We start from the raw sequence: 20,362 nt of genomic DNA, 5'->3' as shown, positions 1-20,362 counted from the left end.
TAATGATCTTATTCTTTCTGCATAGGTGGTTAATCAATGTACTGGAAAAGAAAGCGTATTATTTTTCCATGCGATAAGAGGAATCCAATAACATTGTAATCATTAAACATTTCGGAAGACATCGGTGAAATTGTTCTGTTCTCACATTGGAAGGAAATAATGTATAATTATATTCTATAAAAAGAACTAAAGAATTAATCAATCCTGTTTATTAAAAATTTAAAAGACAAATAGGAATCATATTATATTCAGAATTCTTTTCTTGTATAAATTGTATTGCTAAGCCTCGTACCAGGTAAAGAAAGATATTACTGTCAATCGACTTACTAGAAAATATTCAAGACTTGTATCATCGAATTTCTTTTTTGTAGAGATGCCATGTGAATCATTTTGCAAATAGAATGCAGCTGCAGTGTAAAGGATCTTTTAAATAGCAATCCTAATTATCTTGTATTGGGAATAAACAAATATTAAAAAATTTCTGAAAAAATATTTAAAGATCTTATTCTTTCTGCATAGGAGATCCATCAATTTGCTGCAAAAAATAGCGAGTAATTTTCTACTACTATATGAGCTATGTTCTATAATATTCTGTCAAAAGAATTGAAGAAGAAATGCATCCCGATTATTACAAATATAAAGACAAATACGAATCAAATTATATTAAGAATTCTATTCTTGTACAAATTGTGTTACCAAGCATCGTACCAGGTAATGAAAGATATTAATATAAATCAACTTCCTAGAAAATATTAAAGACTTGTATCATCGAATTTCTTTTTCGTAGAGACGCTATGTGAATCAATTTGAAAATATAATGCAGCAGCAGTGTAAAGAATCTTTTAAATAACAAACAAAATTACCATGTATTAGGAAGAAACCAATATTATAATAATTTCTTAAAATGTATTTACTCAAAGTATTAAAGATCTTATTTTTTCTGTATAGGTGTTCAATCAATGTACTGGAAAACAAAGCGTATTATTTTTCCATGCGATAAGAGGAATCCAATAACATTGTAATCATGAAACATTTCGGAAGACATCGGTGAAATTGTTCTGTTCTCACATTGGAAGGAAACCATGTATAATTATATTCTATAAAAAGAACTAAAGAAGGAATCAATCCTTTTTATTAAAAATTTAAAAGACAAATAGGAATCATATTATATTCAGAATTCTTTTCTTGTATAAATTGTATTGCTAAGCCTCGTACCAGGTAAAGAAAGATATTACTGTCAATCGATTTACTAGAAAATATTCAATACTTGAATCAACGAATTTCTTTTTCGTAGAGATGCCATGTGAATCATTTGGAAAATAGAATGCAGCAGCCGTGTACAGGATCTTTTAAATGACAAACAAAATTATCATGTATTAGAAAAAAGCCAATATTATAATAATTTCCTATAAAATATTTACTCAAAGTATTAATGATCTTATTCTTTCTGCATAGGTGTTCAATCAATGTACTGGAAAATAGAGCGTATGATTTTTCACTACGATAAGAAGAATCCAATAACACTGTAATCATGAAAGATTTAGGAAGACACCAGTGAAAATATTCAGTTCTCACACTGGAAGGAAACCATGTACAATAATATTTTATCGAAAGAATTGAAGAAAGAATGCATCCTGATTATTACAAATTAAAAAGACAAATAGGAATCAATTTATATTAAGAATTCTATTTTTAAACAAATTTTATTGCCAAGCCTTGTACCAGGTAATGAAAGATATTACTGTAAATCAACTTACTAGAAAATATTAAAGAGTTGTATCATTGAATTTCTTTTTCATAGAGAAACCATGTGAATCAATTTAAAAATATATTGCAGCAGAAGTGTAAAGGATATTTTAAATAATAAACAGAAATATCATGTATTAGGAAGAAAGCAATATTATAATAATTTCTTAAAAAATATTTATTCAAAGTATCAAAGATCTTATTCTCTCTGCATAGGTGTTCAATCAATGTACTGAAAAGAGAGCGTATGATTTTTCACTACGATAAGAGGAATCCAATAACACTGTAATCATGAAAGATTTAGGAAGACACCGGTGAAATTGTTCCGTTCTCACACTGGAAGGGAACTATGTACAATAATATTCTATCGAAATAATTTAAGAAAAAATTCATCCTGATTATTTTGAATTTAAAATACAAATAGGAATCATATTATATTCAAAATTCTTTTCTTGTACAAAATGGATTGCCAAGCCTCGTACCAGGTATTGAAAGATATTAATGTAATTCAACTTCCTAGAAAATATTCAAGACTTGTATCAACGAATTTCTTTTTCGTAGAGATGCCATGTGAATCATTTTGCAAATATAATGCAGCAGCAATGTAAAGGATCTTTTAAAAGGCAAACGAAATTATCTTGTATTGGGATTAAACCAATATTATATTAATTTCTTAAAAAATATTTACTCAAAGTATTAAAGATCTTATTCATTCTGCATAGGTTTTCTGTAAGGTTTCATAGGTTTCACTGTAATCATGAAAGATTTAGAAAGACACCGTTGAAAATTTTCCGTTCTCACACTGGAAGGAAACCATATACAATAATATTCTATAAAAAGAACTAAAGAAGGAATCAATGCTTTTTATTAAAAATTTAAAAGACAAATAGGAATCATATTATATTCAGAATTCTTTTCTTGTATAAATTGTATTGCTAAGCCTCGTACCAGGTAAAGAAAGATATTAATGTAATTCAACTTCCTAGAAAATATTCAAGACTTGTATCAATGAATTTCTCTTTCGTAGAGATGCCATGTGAATCATTTTGCAAATAGAATGAAGCAGCAGTGTAAAGGATCTTTTAAAAGGCAAACGTAATTATCTTGTATTGGGATTAAACCAATTTTATAATAATTTCTTAAAAAATATTTATTCAAAGTATTAAAGATGTTATTCTTTTTCATACGTGATCAATCAACTTACTAGAAAAGAGAACGTATGATTTTTCACTAGAATAAGAAGAATCCAATAACACTGTAATCATGAAAGATTTAAGAAGACGCCGGTGAAATTGTTCCGTTCTCACACTGGAAGGAAACCATGTACAATAATATTCTATCAAAAGAATTGAAGAAAGAATGCATCCTGATTATTACGAATTTAAAAGACAAATAGGAATCATATTATATTAAGAATTCTTTTCTTGTACAAATTGTGTTACCAAGCATCGTACCAGGTAATGAAAGATATTAATATAAATCAACTTCCTAGAAAATATTAAAGACTTGTATCAACGAATTTCTTTTTCGTAGAGATGCCATGTGAATCATTTTGCAAATAGAATGCAGCAGCAGTGTAAAGGATCTTTTAAAAGGCAAACGTAATTATCTTGTATTGGGATTAAACCAATTTTATAATAATTTCTTAAAAAATATTTACTCAAAGTATTAATGATCTTATTCTTTCTGCATAGGTGTTTCATCAATGTAATGGAAAATAGAGTGTATGATTTTTCACTAGGATAGGAAGAATCCAACAATACTTATTTCATGGAAGATATAGAAAGACACCGGTGAAAGTGTTCCGTTCTCTCACTGGAAGAAAACTATGTATAGTATAAAATTCTATCAAAAGAATTGATGAAATAATGCATTCCGATTATTACAAATATAAAAAAAAATAAGAATCAAGTTATATTAAGAATTCTATTCTTGTACAAATTGTATTACCAAGCCTCATACCAGGTAATGTAAGATATTACTGTAAATCAACTTCCTAGAAAATATTAAAGACATGTATCATCGATTTTCTTTTTCGTAGAGATGCCATGTGAATCATTTTGCAAATAGAATGAAGCAGCAGTGTAAAAGATCTTTTAAAAGGCAATCGTAATTATCTTGTATTGGGATTTAACCAATATTACAATAATTTCTTAAAAATATTTATTCAAAGTATCAAAGATCTTATTCTTTCTACATAGGTGTTCAATCAATGTACTGAAAAAAGAGCGTATTATTTTTCACTACGATAAGAGGAATCGAATAACACTGTAATCATGAAAGATTTAACAAGACACCGGTGAAATTGTTCTGTTCTCACACTGGAAGGGAGCCATGTACAATAATATTTTATCGAAAGAATTGAAGAAAGAATGCATCCTGATTTTTTTGAATTTAAAAGACAAATAGGAATCATATTATATTCAGAATTCTTTTCTTGTACAAAATGGATTGCCAAGCCTCGTACCAGGTAATGAAAGATATTACTGTAAATCAACTTCCTAGAAAATATTCAAGACTTGTATCAACAAATTTTTTTTTCGTAGAGAAGCTACGTTAATCAATTTGAAAATATAATGCAGCAGCAGTGTAAAGGATCTTTTAAATAATAAACAAAAATATCATGTATTAAGAGCAAACCAATATTATAATAATTTCTTAAAAAATATTTATTCAAAGTATCAAAGATCTAATTCCTTCTGCATAGGTGTTCGATCAATGTACTGAAAAAAGAGCGTATGATTTTTCACTACGATAAGAAAAATCCAATAACACTGTAATCATGAGAGATTTAGGAAGACACCGATGAAATTGTTTTGTTCTCACACTGGAAGGAAACCATGTTCAATAATATTCTGTCAAAAGAATTGAAGAAATAATGCATCCCGATTATTACAAATATAAAGGCAAATAAGAATCAAGTTATATTAAGAATTCTATTCGTGTACAAATTGTATTACCAAGCCTCGTAACAGGTAATAAAAGATATAACTGTAAATCAACTTGATAGAAAATATTAAAGACTTGTATCATCGAATTTCTTTTTCATAGAGATGCCATGTGAATCATTTTGCAAATAGAATGAAGCAGCAGTGTAAAAGATCTTTTAAAAGGCAATCGTTATTATCTTGTATTGGGAATAAACAAATATTAAAAAATTTCTGAAAAAATATTTAAAGATCTTATTCTTTCTGCATAGGTGATCCATCAATTTGCTGCAAAAAATAGCGAGTAATTTTCTACTACTATATGAGCTATGTTCTATAATATTCTGTCAAAAGAATTAAAGAAGAAATGCATCCCGATTATTACAAATATAAAGACTAATACGAATCAAATTATATTTAGAATTCTATTCTTGTACAAATTGTATTACCAAGCCTCGTAACAGGTAATAAAAGATATAACTGTAAATCAACTTGATAGAAAATATTAAAGACTTGTATCATCGAATTTCTTTTTCATAGAGATGCCATGTGAATCATTTTGCAAATAGAATGAAGCAGCAGTGTAAAAGATCTTTTAAAAGGCAATCGTTATTATCTTGTATTGGGATTAAACCAATATTACAATAATTTCTTAAAAAATATTTATTTAAAGTATTAAAGATCTTATTCTTTCTGCATAGGTGTTTAATCAATGTCCAAAAAGTGAGCGTATGCTTTTTCACTACGGTAAGTAGAATCCAATAACACTGTAATCATGAGAGATTTAGGAAGACACCGATGAAATTGTTCCGTTCTCACACTAGAAGGAAACCATGTTCAATAATATTCTATCAAAAGAATTGATGAAATAATGCATCCTGATTATTACAAATATAAAGACAAATAAGAGTCAAGTTATATTAAGTATTCTATTGTTGTACAATTTTTTTTACCAAGCCTCGTACCAGGTAATGAAAGATAATACTGTAAATCAACTTCCTAGAAAATATTAAAGACTTGTATCATCGAATTTCTTTTTCGTAGAGACGCTATGTGAATCAATTTGAAAATATAATGCAGCAGCAGTGTAAAGAATCTTTTAAATAACAAACAAAATTACCATGTATTGGGAAGAAACCAATATTATAATACTTTCTTAAGAAATATTTATTCAAAGTATTAAAGATCTTATTCTTTCTGCATAGGTGTTCAATCAATGTACTGAAAAAGTGAGCGTATGATTTTTCACTACGATAAGAAGAATCCAATAACACTGTAATCATGAAAGATTTAGGAAGACACCAGTGAAAATGTTCAGTTCTCACACTGGAAGGAAACCATGTACAATAATATTTTATCGAAAAAATTGAAGAAAGAATGAATCCTGATTATTACAAATTAAAAAGACAAATAGGAATCAAGTTATATTAAGAATTCTATTTTTAAACAAATTTTATTGCCAAGCCTTGTACCAGGTAATGAAAGATATTACTGTAAATCAACTTACTAAGAAATATTAAAGAGTTGTATCATTGAATTTCTTTTTCGTAGAGAAACCATGTGAATCAATTTGAAAATATAATGCAGCAGCAGTGTAAAGGATCTTTTAAATAACAAACAAAATTACCATGTATTGGGAAGAAACCAATAATATAATAATTTCTTAAAAAATTTTTATTCAAAGTATTAAAGATCTTATTCTTTCTGCATAGGTGTTCAATCAATGTACTGGAAAATAGAGCGTATGATTTTTCACTACGATAAGAAGAATCCAATAACACTGTAATCATGAAAGATTTAGGAAGACACCAGTGAAAATGTTCAGTTCTCACACTGGAAGGAAACCATGTACAATAATATTTTATCGAAAGAATTGAAGAAAGAATGCATCCTGAAAATTACAAATTAAAAAGACAAATAGGAATCAAGTTATATTAAGAATTCTATTTTTAAACAAATTTTATTGCCAAGCCTTGTACCAGGTAATGAAAGATATTACTGTAAATCAACTTACTAGAAAATATTAAAGAGTTGTATCATTGAATTTCTTTTTCGTAGAGAAACCATGTGAATCAATTTGAAAATATAATGCAGCAGCAGTGTAAAGGATCTTTTAAATAATAAACAAAAATATCATGTATTAGGAACAAACCAATATTATAATAATTTCTTAAAAAATATTTATTCAAAGTATCAAAGATCTTATTCTTTCTGCATAGGTGTTCAATCAATGTACTGAAAAAAGAGCGTATGATTTTTCACTACGATAAGAGGAATCCAATAACACTGTAATCATGAGAGATTTAGGAAGACACCGATGAAATTGTTCCGTTCTCACACTAGAAGGAAACCATGTTCAATAATATTCTATCAAAAGAATTGATGAAATAATGCATCCCGATTATTACAAATATAAAGACAAATAAGAATCAAGTTATATTAAGTATTCTATTGTTGTACAATTTGTTTTACCAAGCCTCGTACCAGGTAATGAATGATAATACTGTAAATCAACTTCCTAGAAAATATTAAAGACTTGTATCATCGAATTTCTTTTTCGTAGAGAAGCTATGTGAATCAATTTGAAAATATAATGCAGCAGCAGTGTAAAGGATCTTTTAAATAACAAACAAAATTACCATGTATTGGGAAGAAACCAATAATATAATAATTTCTTAAAAAATTTTTATTCAAAGTATTAAAGATCTTATTCTTTCTGCATAGGTGTTACGTAATCCTACGCAAGCGAGTGAGTGAGAATCATCTGGACGTTTCGAGACGTATCGACGGGTGTCGAGATATCGCGACAAAGAAACATCTTACAAGGGGACCTTACACTGGGACCCCCACAGATCTTAACGAGCTTTGGTATATTAGTAGTGTACTTTTTGGGTGTTATCGTGGTAAAGGGTTTTTTCAAAATGTCTAGTCATTTTTGAGAAAAAAGGTTTTAAAGTTTTGATTTTTTTTTTTATATATGTTTATATTATCTTAATTTCGACCGTGTATCAAGTGGCGTGATAGCGTCAGTAGTATTGTTCACGCTTCTCGCGTCGTTAGTCAGTGTTCGATCCTTCGTGGAGGAAGTTTTTTTAATAATTTTTTTCTATCTGTTTTTTAATTCTTTTTTCATATTTCTTAATTTTTAAATATATACAGGAAAGAGAAAATTATTTATTACAAAAAAATTAGAAATAATAAATTTTTTAACATCTTGTGCAAATAATAAAGGAAAATTGATTACTTGAATTACAGTTAACATTTTATTTTTTAACAGGTATATAAAAATAGGTAAATCTTCAATATACTCACAAATAACATTCGTATATATTCTAATCATTAAAAATTTCATGTAGATATAATATTAAGTTTATGCCTTAATAAAACCAAATGAAAGAGAAATATTTTTAAACGTTCATCAGATTTGTTTTTCAACAGATCTTTTAAAAAGTCGTTTATGTAACAAGTCATCTTTCATTAATTGCGCGAGATGTGAAAAAATTTATTGTTTTGAATGCTTTTACAATAACTATCACTCTGGAACCTGCGTGTATTAAATAATAATAGATGTAAAATAAATGTTAAAGCTCGTAGATATAAAAAAATTATATACGAAATTGTTAATGAATAGAATATATACGATTGTTGTTTGTTAGTATATTAAAGATTTATTTATTTTAATATACTTTTTAAAAAATAAAATGTTAACTGTAATTCAAGTAATCAATTTTCCTTTATTATTTGCGCAAGATGTTAAAAAATTTATTATTTCTAATTTTTTTGTAATAAATAATTTTCTCTTTCCTGTATATATTTAAAAATTAAGAAATATGAAAAAAGAATTAAAAAACAGATAGAAAAAAATTATTAAAAAAACTTCCTCCACGAAGGATCGAACACTGACTAACGACGCGAGAAGCGTGAACAATACTACTGACGCTATCACGCCACTTGATACACGGTCGAAATTAAGATAATATAAACATATATAAAAAAAAAAATCAAAACTTTAAAACCTTTTTTCTCAAAAATGACTAGACATTTTGAAAAAACCCTTTACCACGATAACACCCAAAAAGTACACTACTAATATACCAAAGCTCGTTAAGATCTGTGGGGGTCCCAGTGTAAGGTCCCCTTGTTAGTTACGGTGTAACAAAGGAGCGCAGCGAGCTTCTTGCTCGCTCGAATGCATAGAACAAAAAATTATTCATAAATTACGAAAAATTTAACTTGCTGTTCTAAGATTTGTAATTATCATAGAAAAAAAAATATAAGAAAAATTACCTTTTTGTCTTTACATGCAAGAACTGGAATAAATTATATCTAATATACTCTTATTTTACCTAATTCGTACAGTTGGTGAGATGTTTGGGGAAGTAAGCTTAATATACAACCACTAACAATCGCGTATTCGCAATCTCCGGCATTTATAGCTTCGTCGTACGCTTTTTGAATTGCTAATGAACTTGATGTGCAAGATGAATCGACTGTGCAGTTTGACCCGGTTAAACCCATACAAAACGAGATCCGATTTGATAGCAAACCACGGCAATATCCCAGTAGACTATATCCATTCTCCTATAATGAAAATAAAAACAACTGCACATAGAATGATTTGACCTTTAAATGAAATCCATTAGATCATTCTATTTACTTACTTGAGTTTTATCTTTCAGTAGATAACTATCTGACTCATATAAACTCAATACCCCGTAAACATTGGTTTTCTTGTTTCGTAACTCTACAGGATTTATTCCGGCATCAATGATCGCTTCAAACGTAACTTCCATTGCCATTCTTATTTCTGGCGATAGAAATTTTGCCTGAATTGCACTAATTCCAAAAAAAAAGTTATCGAATTTCGTTAAATTAAAAATGCGTCCTAAACGCGATGATATTTCAGACGAATGACCTAAAAAATAATAATTTAATGAAACAAAAATAACGCACATTATTCCACTTAATTTTTATATAAAAATAAATTGAACATATTCTTACCTAATTTCCAACTTGTATTATCCTCAGATACGCAATCTTCTCCATTTAATAGATTTGCCGTTAAATAATTGATATTATCACTCTTTGGAAATTTTCCCGATATTCCAGAGATAACCACTGCATTTTCATCTAAGCCTTCTACTTCCATATTTGCTAACTGTAGCAACACGCGACGAACTATCAGCTACAAATTCGTATGACAAATAAAGCTATTCATTGAAATCGCTGTTTATATAGCCCATCGAATAAGTCCAATTTAAATTGTTAATTATGCCTAATAGTTTTACAATTTAAATGTGTTTACTATGGATTATGCTGCGTTGTCAATGCATGATTGTATAAAAGAAATCTTTCCCTGGACTACCGATGACTTTTGATTTCTAATTCTTTTTATAGAAAAAAGATATTTATGTATGATCTATAGGGTAAACGATTCGAAAAACTTAATTCTATTAAATTCAAAAACATTTATTACTAGCTTGATATGAAAATGTTATCCAAAAATAATAAATCCGTCGAACAGACGTAAATAGCAATATACTTCAAATATAACATAGTTTTTTGGAAATACTTTTTGAAAACTCCTAATGCTGGATCAAAGTACTTAAATGTTACGGAAAACTATCAATAGATAATATAATTAGGACTTCAATAAAAAGTAAAATTTTTTTATTTAACATTTTAATTAAAATTCTTTTGAAAGCGTTATACGAACTATTAATATCACGAAATAGCTATATATGGAAAAATATTTCTGGTTGTTAATATTACACGCATACGTAACTTTAATAAAAATTAAATTAGTTGGTAAGAAAAATGTTGCATTAGAAATATCCAGGACACTTATTAGATAACGAAAGAGGGAAAATATTAACTAGTTTATATAAAATTGAAAGCATGGATGCTGAATCTTTGAAATTTGGTTGTGATACAATAGGCATGTGAGTTGCAAGAGGCTTAATGTAGCTAAAATATGATACAAATTGTCTAGTAGAAACATTACCTAAATGTCATATAAATACAGCATTAGTTGTAGGACCACCATATTATGTTGTAGAAACTGCTTAGTCATTATTTATTGAAAGATTTAAGTCTTCACGTAAAAAGTTGATGAGTACATCAGAATTTTCTGAGTTGAAAATAACATTAAAATTTTTACTTAAAATCCTTAGTAACTTATCCTCCCTCCCCTATACTTATATATGCCACTCCAATTGTTGTACATGAAAGTAATGCCATGGAATTAAGTGTTTTGCATGGAAATAAAGGTTATTTATATAACAAGAAAACTATAAACAAAGACAATATTACATGGAGGTGTGTTTCATATCACTCAACGCTACTTTGTCCTGCAATAGTACATACTGATACTGAAAATCTTAATGGTAAAATACAATATAATCACATTAATTATCATCCGGTTGAAAAGTCGTCAGTTGAAATGTCGCGGTTGAAACGTCGTTGGTTGAAATGTTACAGAACCCTCACAGTCATGTCAATGGTAGTGGTCACAATGTTAGTTATATCATTCGCATTGTGATAGATAGCAATACCACCAGCTCAAACATTTAATCGTTTGTATTGAATTAAACAATTGCAATTTGGTATATTAAAGGACTCATAATCATATAACTAAATTTTCCTCAACATTAAAATTTGAGATTTTTGTATAATTGAATCAATCAGCAGTTCATCGGAGTGAGCCCACTGACTTTGATAATGGAAAGTATCAAATTGATGATAGTTGCTTCCGCTAAATTCATAACAATTTTTGTACCAATAATCACAGGCTGAGGCGATGGTGCAGAAGTCATTAGTAAATTCGAAGTTGATGGAGTACATAAAATTTCATTCGCAGTCAATTGGTATGCTTGTGCTATCATTTTTTTTCGCAGCCTATACGCCTAACAACATTCTCCGTTGGTATCAGCTGGATTCGCCGAGATGTGGGTATACTCACTTCAATTCTCGGTAATAAAATAAAGATTATGCAATCTCTTCTTGTAAAAAGAATGAAAGTTATTGCAATAAAAATAAATTTTACAATGTTTTAAATAAATAATTTTTAACATTAATATAATATTTGTTTCTTTCTCTTTTTTCTTAAACAATATTTCTATTTTTACCTATTAATAGATTCTTGTTTAAATTATTTTTTGTTACTGTAGATGCATTCTATACGTATAATAATTCACATGAAACCTCTGCGAATTAAAGAATCTTCCAATATAATATATTTCCTATTTATATTTTAAATTTGTAATAACTAGGATGCATTCCTTCTTCAATTTTTTCAATAGAAAATAAATGCACATGGTTTCTTTGCAGTGTGGTAAAAAGAAGACGGTGTCTTCCAAAATCTTTCATGATTGCAGTGTTGTCAGCTTTTTCTTATCGTTCTGAAAAGTTATAAACTCTCTTTTCCAGTAAAATAATTGAAAACCTATGAAGAAAGAATAAATTTAATAATGCTATAAATAATTATTTCTTTGGAGAAGTATATAATGTTTACCTTTTTTAACAGATTTTGGTATTGATTTTTCCTTGTAACTGCAGCTGCATTTTATATTCGCATAATAATTCACATAGACTCTTTACGGAGGAAACATTAGTTGAAAGAAATCTTTATATCGTGAACCATTGAAAATGAAATTTATATGCATAAATCCGATGCTGTAGTGGAGTCTTTTTCTTGGATGTGTTACAGTTTTTGTATATGGAATAAAAAGTGTAGAACCGCATACTTATCTAAAATTATTTAAGAAAATAGTTTATGTATGAAATATAAAAAAACGCTAAGGCCATCGTGGGACGCCTGGCAAACGTGAGACAAAGAAACTATTTTATATATATTTTATAGTGTTAACCACAAATATAACATTGTCATATTTTGAGTCTTGTAGGCAGATTTTTAACCGATCTAAACAGTTTTCGTGGTTATTAACGACAACAGTTTTTCCTAAATTTCTTTCTTTATGTAAAAGAAGAGCTGTACGACAGAGAGCAATTTTTATTTTCAGGACGACGTTTAATCCCACACTTGTCAATACAGAAATCGCATTATCTTCCTCTTTCGTTTCAATGATTGTCAATAAAAATGATTCTTTATCGAGAGTACTAATAAGTCTTCTTACATCGGTATAATGCGCGTTATTTATGATCGTTAAAATAAAATTCTCATGAATTGTCTTATAAAGCAACTCTCTAGCAATTAATTTTATGTTGAAGTTTTTCCTCGTCCTTTTTATGGTATTCTCGAGAAAATCCAAAATATTCTCAGTATTCTTTTTTGACTCATTCGTTAACAATATCTTTTCTTCACTGTTCATGCTAATATTTTGTGAAATTAATCCTAGTACTGCGTTTAATACGTCGTCGATATCCATCTTTGTTTTATTGATATTCTGGATAAATCGAAGTTCATCCGTGACAATTTTCAAATTCCTGTTTTTAAATATTATTTCTTTAAATTGGATTCCACTCATTGCAATTCCGGGGCAAGCAATGACGTTTGCCCGTTTTTCAAACTTCATCGGTAAGGCTACAAAAAAAATCAGTATAGTTCATATAATTTGTTAAACTATGATACATTACTTTATTTTTTTTGAAACATTTATAAACATGATATTTAAATAAGTGATCAGAAAAATGTTTTTTAATAATATAACAAGTCTGGTGTACGAGCATATTTGATGTAAAAACTATTTTTATGTCGTTTGGAAAAATATATACGTATTGCCTTCTTGCATACTAGTCGTTTTTGTTTTAACAAATTGTCTATTGTAATATTTCCTAATTGTAAATGTTAGTACATAACGTTAAAAATTAGCTGCCGATTATTATTGTTAAGGAAACAGTCGTAAATAATATATTATCAAAGCATAATTTAATAAATAATATTAATTTTAACTTTTTATTCCTCATTATTAAATAAAGAAAATTTAAATTTATTTATTATTAAAAAATGCTCTTAAGATTCTACACATTTATTTCAATTTTTATTTATGTGGTAAAGAATTTGAAGAGTTTTAGGACTTTCGGTCTATATTGTATCTTAATAACCACGAGTAAGTTAATATTAGGTTTCAAATGCTTACCATTGTTTTCTTTCATTTTTTCTGTTAATTGTTCCATGTCGATGACAAGTTTTTGTATCCTACTCGGTACCAACATATTTTTATTCCTACTGCTGATAATATGGACTTGAACTAATCCTTCTAGTAATAACCCCCAGTCTCTGCTCCATTTAAGCGTTCCATTGGAACACGATGTAGAAAGTCCGCTAATAATATTGTAAGATTCTTCATACTGGTAACCATGTAAAAGTAGACTAGAGTAAATATTTTCTTCGTCTAAAATTTCCGTTTCTTCTTTTAGTAAAATGATTTCTGGAATATATTTCTTCTCTGTTTCTGCTAAGCGAATTGTTCCAGAAGCTATCATAATTTCATCTTTGGTTTTTACTTCAAATTTTCCCGAACCTGAAAATTTACATTGTTTCAAATATTGTTTTAAAATATTATATTTATAGGATTGCTATTTATACCTTTAAATGTCATAATAGTTAAATGAATTTTGCCATTTCTAGGTACTTCTAGTAATTTATTGTGAATAATAATGTTCTCGAGTATAAAAGAATTATTAATCTTATTCGGTATAAAATTCGAGTAAATATTCACAACCAACTTTAAATAGACAGCTGAAGAAATGATAACATTGCCGTTAATTTTAAAATTTCGTAAAAACTTGTATTTATCCGATTTCAAATCTACCAGTTCTTCAGTTTGTTGAGTCTCCCGCAATTTACCACCTTCCACGTGCCTGTCAAACATACACAATAATAGTTTATACCATCCATTTGAGAAAAGTCTATTTTGTACTTACCAATCAGAACTGTGTTCCCATCGAACAAGAGGAGAAATAGATGGGGTCTCTCTAGAAACAGGATAAGGAACTCTCTGATAGAGCTTTCCTGGCGTAATTGGAAATCCAAGATTATAAAGCTTTCCTAATGTGGATAAAATAAAAGTTGTATTGTCCTTATGGCCTCGTTTTGTTAATGATAAATTAATGCAACCACTGTCCAAAGATTTTTTTAGAATTGCCCAATAAATTAAAAGTATTAGGTTATTTAATTTAAAAAAATTCTATTAAGAAATATTTTCTAAGGAAGAAGCCTGTAGAAGTCCATGGGGAGAAATTTCAATCGTTATAGCGTTTTGTGGTAACATTGTTAATATTTCTTCGAATAAGACAGGAGAAAGATTATTCGTATGATATTCCGGTGAGGAAAAGTGAGCTTTCATTAAATGCCACTCATTTTTTGGAATAGACGTGCATATCCAACGTTTACTGCGAGTTTTTGGTTGAGAGATTACTTTTTTTTAAGTATTCTAACAACTTTGGACCAGCTGGAGAAATGTACTGACTATGAAAAGCAATATTACCAGTCGGCACGGTTTTAGCAAATATTCCATTACTCTAAAGAAAATATAATTACAGTTTCAAAATTTTAATATTTTAAATGTTTATGAAAAAATCTCTTCTAAGCATTACCTGTAATTCTTTTACAAAAGCTTTTATGGACTCGGTAGGTCCACTTATGGTAGAACTGTCGGGTCCATTATGACAAGTAACATCAATGTCTTCAGAACAAAAATGTCGCAACTGTTTGTAACCCAGACCTACTGCGGCCATCGTTCCATGTATCAAATCACTTTCCACTGAAGCCAAACCACGAGAAAGAGCGCTTAAAATCATTTCCTCAGCAGTAAAGCAACCATCTGCGTAAGAGTAACCCAGCTCACCAACAGAATGCCCGATCATGTAATTCGGTTTCACGCCAACAGTATATAGAGTATCCACCAGACCGATCTATGTAACAATTATTCGAAATTATTCATTTAAAAAAAATAAACACTGCGCTGAAGGGGAAACATCAGATATATTATTACTTGTATTGCTGCTATTCCCAGAAAGCAGTTTATAATATTAACGTATATTGTTGGATTTTTATCGCATATAATATGCACAATATCGTAACCTCGTGGTCTTAAAACTACATCACATTTTTTTATTGCTTCGGCAAAGATTGGTATTTTCATTAGTGATTCACCTTGTTTAGGAAATAAAATAAAAAATAAAAAATGAGATGAACGCCGAGCACTTTACAATTGCTGTGGTCTAATTTTAAATATTTCAGTTACAAAACAGGTGGTTGTCACGTGTTACCGTAAGTGAGACAGGTGAGAAGTCGGTTTTTAGTAGCGTGAGACGGCTTAAGAGACGTTCTGGATTATATTAATCCCGCAATTAATCTTAAGCAAGGCTTTGAGAGATTGTATTAATCACTTGAGTGGTCAAAGAACTAGTATGAGATCTACATTGAGCAAAACTGAGATTTCTTTCCGGTGCGTACGTTGTACGCGTAAGAGAACTTCGATTGTAATGGCTGCCGAAAAAGCCGGCGTTACGGCGAGTCTTCAATAGTCGCTGTGGAAAGAGGCGTGTCTTCATCGCGCGACACCTTTCGGGTGGCGCCGTCCGTTGGGAATGCTTATTCCCAAACACTGCGAATGGAACTTCATGTACCCTATCGACTTCGAATTTACTAGTGACTTCTGAACCATTGGCTCAGCCTATGATTACCGGTACAAATTTATACAATTTAAAATTCACAGCAATAACTAATAGTACTGCTAATTATTATTTTTGAACTTATACTTCTTTTGGTACGTTTAGGAATTTGGTCTTTACTTTTTACATTTACTTCTTCAAGATTTGTCTACTGCAAAAGATGACTATCACAACTATATTACTGTGCGAGCTGATGTGCATATGAAAAATTTTCTATGCTGTGTCATCATCGTATAACATCAAAAAACATTACATCAACAAACATGAAGCAAAGTTCACAATCTCGAGCACGAAATAATCAATATTTAGCTGACGCTTCGATTATACATGTATTGTTTAATCAAGACATTGTACCGGATGAAGAACGCAATTCGTTAAACCAAGACACAATCATGGATCAGGAATAACTTCAATCAGATGTACACTCTATTTATTCTAACTCTTCAGACCAGTTAGTAATTAATCATTCCACTGGCGAGCAAATTGATATGGATTTAGATCCTTCTTTACCATATAGCAATTATCATCAATTTAAACGAGCTCATAAGGAATTTAAAATAAAATTCTTGGGCAATTCATTTGGACATTTATGCTTAGAATGTAACAGATTGTGGTTTAAAAAGGATTTAAAAGAGCTATCTAATGAACATAAGGATATTCCAATACAATTTATACCTAATGTACCTATGAAAAATACTAAACTTTGTAATACATGCATACAAGTTTTAAACAAGAAGAATATTCCTTTAATATAACACATAACGGCTTTAAATATTCAGATGTACCTCAGCATCTACCACCTTTAGATTTAGTTTCTGAAAGATTAATTTCGCCTCGTATTTCTTTTATGCAGATCATACGTCTGAGACATGTGAATGGTAAATACGCCATTTATGGTCAAGTAATTGACGTGCCTGTTTCAGTTAATACAATGGTCAAATCTCTTCAAAGAAATATTGATGACGATTATTGTATAAATGTACATATTAAACGTAAGAAAATTCACAGATCTAGTTCCTTAGATGGCATTGTTAACAAGTGTACAATTAAAGCTTAGCTACAAATTTTAATACCTTCTCCATTGTATAGAATGTACGATATTAAAATTGATGATTCATTTTTTAATAATAATCAAATTCACGACAAAGTTGAACAAAATGATGTCAGCGAACACATTCCTTTAGAAGAGAGTCTTACTGCGTATCAACAGACATTAATGTAAGATGAAAAACAATATTTATGTATTGCAACTAGTGAAGAAAATTTATCTCAAAGTTTATTATTTGATGAATTTTTTTATTTCTTATTTCTTATTTCTTATTTCTTATTTTATTTCTTAATTTAATTAAACCCTTCTTCTTCCTCGTGTATAAATAAATAAGATTATACTTATTTTTTTGAAGTTATTTTTTAGGTTTTTGATGCTATATTCGTTTTGGTACGCAAAAGAAGTATAACTTCTTACATCCGTACATAAGTACACACACCAGTTTTTTTTTTTTCTTAATAAATTTTTCTTAATAAAATTTATATCGTTAGCCAAAAATAAACTCGCACTGACGAAAGACGATAAAGTGAGGAGACGCCTAAAGATGTATATGTAACGCTAGGCCGAGCACTTGATATGGTATTGTTTTGAGAAACTGAAAGATTCTGTTAAGAAGTACGACGAATAACAAAGAGCTAAGCACGACGTTGTAAGAGATAATTTTGTTAAGAAAAAAGACGTTAAAAGAATACATTAAATACAACGATTATTAATTAGTTATTTGGATAATTATAGAAACATATGATTTTATCAAAAAAAGATAAATAAACATTATAAAAAAATATTATATAAACTATATATATAAATTTATAATTATATTAATTTAATAAATAAATTAAATATAATAATAAAATAATTTAAATATTAATTATATATTTATAAACTATATTATATAAATTTTTTATTATATAAAATATTACAAAATATTATATAATATTTAATATTATATATTAAATATTATATAAAAAAAAAATAAAATATTATATTTATATATACAAATAACAAATATAAACTTATCATAACATTTATTTTATTTTCGTATTATAATTTAATATTTATTCGGTAGTCCTCTTATAATAGTTATTAATTTACAGTTAACCGAAATAATAAAATAAAACAATTTCTATAACACATTTACATTTCCTCATCACGTGCTATTCTTTTTAATGCGAAAATTCGTGACTTTTATTTAAGTACAATTTGTACCTAGTAAAAAATAAAAGATTCTATTTAATATTTAATTAAGTACTTAACCGACTATTGTCTACGTTCCATTGTAAAAAAGAAGAAATTTTCTTTGGAGACTGACCATTTGGATTAGTTATGGTATGAAGAATTGAAAATGGAATATATGTGAGTTAGATGTTAATTATACTAATTTCGGATTACTATAAAGTATGAAAAAATTTGATTCTTAAAGCCTGTTAAAAAATATTTCTCTCCACAAATATTTGCGCTAAAATATGAGGAAATTAATAGATTTTGATTTTTTATTTACTTAGGTGATTTTAAGTTATAGTAATAAGTATAAAAAAGTCAAAAATGACGAGGTAAAAATGCAATGCAGATTATGGGATAACGACGAAATTTTTAGATAAAGCATTATATAATAGACATTTTAATAATGTCTATTGTAGAAAATTTTCATTTATTTAAATAAAAAAGACAAATATGCTTTAGATCTGGACATTTATTTAAATCATTTTAATTTTTCTGCTCTTTACACATTTGCCACGTGGAAAAAAACTAAAGTTCCACGTTCTTTGCGATCTTAATAAAAATAAGGAAGAAAATATATCGATTTTTCATTAATATTGCTATTTTATAATTAAAATTATAAAATAAACATTTAATATGAGCATTATCAGTTATTCTGATATTCCACATTGAATACACACATATTCCGGTAGAAGTTTAACAATTAATTGTTTTAGAATTTATTAAATCAAACACGTTTAGTGATAGATCATGCAGATATAATTATGCAAAACTAGCATTCACTAAGAATTCAACAATTTTACTTGACTGTAAAAAATTGTCACGAACGATCAAACACAATAGTGATACGTTTTGAATGCTGGACTTTAATAAAAAAACTAAAAGTTACGATGATTGATTTTTCTGAAAAAAAATATTTTGCTCGTTTTACGATATTTATTTATCGAGATACATCAGGGTGTTATACTGGGTTGGGGAAGAATTTATTCCCATTTTCCCAGCAGATTTTCTTAAGATAGCATAAATCTGGTAATAATAATCGGATCTTGTAATGCGTGTGTGTATTTGAAAGGTGTATCATACAATAATTTAAGTAAAAGTTATGATATTGATTTTTTCAGTCAAAAGTTACTGTACTTTAAAATGAGTGAATATAAAGATATTTGATATAATTGGGAATTAAATTACAAAGCATGGAAAAATACGGCACATGTTATATACAAAAGTTGTGATATTCATGAATATGATACAGTATCAATATGAGTGGTACAATACTCGTATGTGTATATGGTGGAATACTCTCTCTCTATCTTTATCTAATTTTTTTTGCAATAAAATGTGCTGTTTTTTTAGAAGAAGGGTAAAGAAGGGTAAAAAAAAGGGTAAAAAATGGCCTTATCTTAGAATCTAGGCCTATAATTGAAAAAATTTCAAACAAAAATTGAAGAGAATTAAAAAATGCATAAAAAATGTTGTATGATTATCTTCGTATTTGCAAAAATAAGCGAGAAATATTAGAGAAAAGATAGTAAAAATAATTGTAAGAGTGGGGAAGCAAGTCCCGCCTCTCCGACGGCTATTACACGCGAGCGGGCTGTGTGCGTGCGAGCGTCCGTGTGTACTAAACACAAACGAACGATCATGAATGCGAGTGCGAGTGAGAGAAGAAACCGATATTTCTCCCTTTCTATTTTTTCTTTCGGTAGCCAGAATTTTTCGTTTTGGCCATCGAGTGTCGAGCGTTCTGTATATCTATATATATCGGCATATAAGCGCGGCGCTTTTA

At 28.6% G+C, this 20,362-nt stretch overlaps 2 protein-coding genes and 2 long non-coding RNA genes across 8 annotated transcripts; 2 read left to right on the top strand and 2 right to left on the bottom strand.

Moving 5' to 3' along the window:
* The first annotated feature begins 459 nt into the window (after positions 1-459).
* On the top strand, positions 460-1,106 carry LOC122524784. The gene is made up of 2 exons (XR_006305622.1): positions 460-711; positions 949-1,106. It is a non-coding gene; the product is annotated as an uncharacterized LOC122524784 (long non-coding RNA).
* A 100-nt stretch (positions 1,107-1,206) lies between these two features.
* On the top strand, positions 1,207-1,496 carry LOC122524785. Its single transcript, XR_006305623.1, has 3 exons — positions 1,207-1,218; positions 1,295-1,373; positions 1,456-1,496. It is a non-coding gene; the product is annotated as an uncharacterized LOC122524785 (long non-coding RNA).
* A 7,414-nt stretch (positions 1,497-8,910) lies between these two features.
* On the bottom strand, positions 8,911-11,557 carry LOC122524911 (fatty acid synthase-like). Its single transcript, XM_043647430.1, has 4 exons — positions 11,387-11,557; positions 9,675-9,858; positions 9,335-9,588; positions 8,911-9,254 (listed from the first exon to the last, which is right to left on the bottom strand). Exons 1-4 carry the CDS (start codon positions 11,555-11,557, stop codon positions 9,000-9,002), a joined length of 864 nt encoding a protein of 287 aa, XP_043503365.1. The 3' UTR covers positions 8,911-8,999.
* Positions 11,558-12,245: 688 nt separating this feature from the next.
* On the bottom strand, positions 12,246-16,109 carry LOC122524899 (fatty acid synthase-like). Of its 5 annotated transcripts, XM_043647388.1 has the most exons (8): positions 15,906-16,109; positions 15,629-15,789; positions 15,482-15,548; positions 15,231-15,397; positions 14,559-15,155; positions 14,221-14,495; positions 13,772-14,155; positions 12,246-13,215 (listed from the first exon to the last, which is right to left on the bottom strand). In XM_043647388.1, exons 6-8 carry the CDS (start codon positions 14,231-14,233, stop codon positions 12,518-12,520), a joined length of 1,095 nt encoding a protein of 364 aa, XP_043503323.1. In that variant the 5' UTR covers positions 14,234-14,495; positions 14,559-15,155; positions 15,231-15,397; positions 15,482-15,548; positions 15,629-15,789; positions 15,906-16,109; the 3' UTR covers positions 12,246-12,517. The 5 variants fall into 5 exon arrangements, with proteins under 5 accessions (XP_043503323.1, XP_043503321.1, XP_043503322.1 ...); XM_043647386.1 differs by having other exon boundaries at positions 15,629-16,109; XM_043647391.1 differs by lacking the exon at positions 12,246-13,215 and having other exon boundaries at positions 14,046-14,155; positions 14,559-14,682.
* Between the last annotated feature and the right edge of the window lie 4,253 nt (positions 16,110-20,362).

The sequence above is a fragment of the Polistes fuscatus genome, unplaced genomic scaffold, assembly GCF_010416935.1.
Source record: "Polistes fuscatus isolate 324 unplaced genomic scaffold, CU_Pfus_HIC Scaffold8, whole genome shotgun sequence".
Lineage (NCBI taxonomy): Eukaryota > Metazoa > Arthropoda > Insecta > Hymenoptera > Vespidae > Polistes > Polistes fuscatus.
This window is presented reverse-complemented; position numbering and strand designations above follow the sequence as displayed.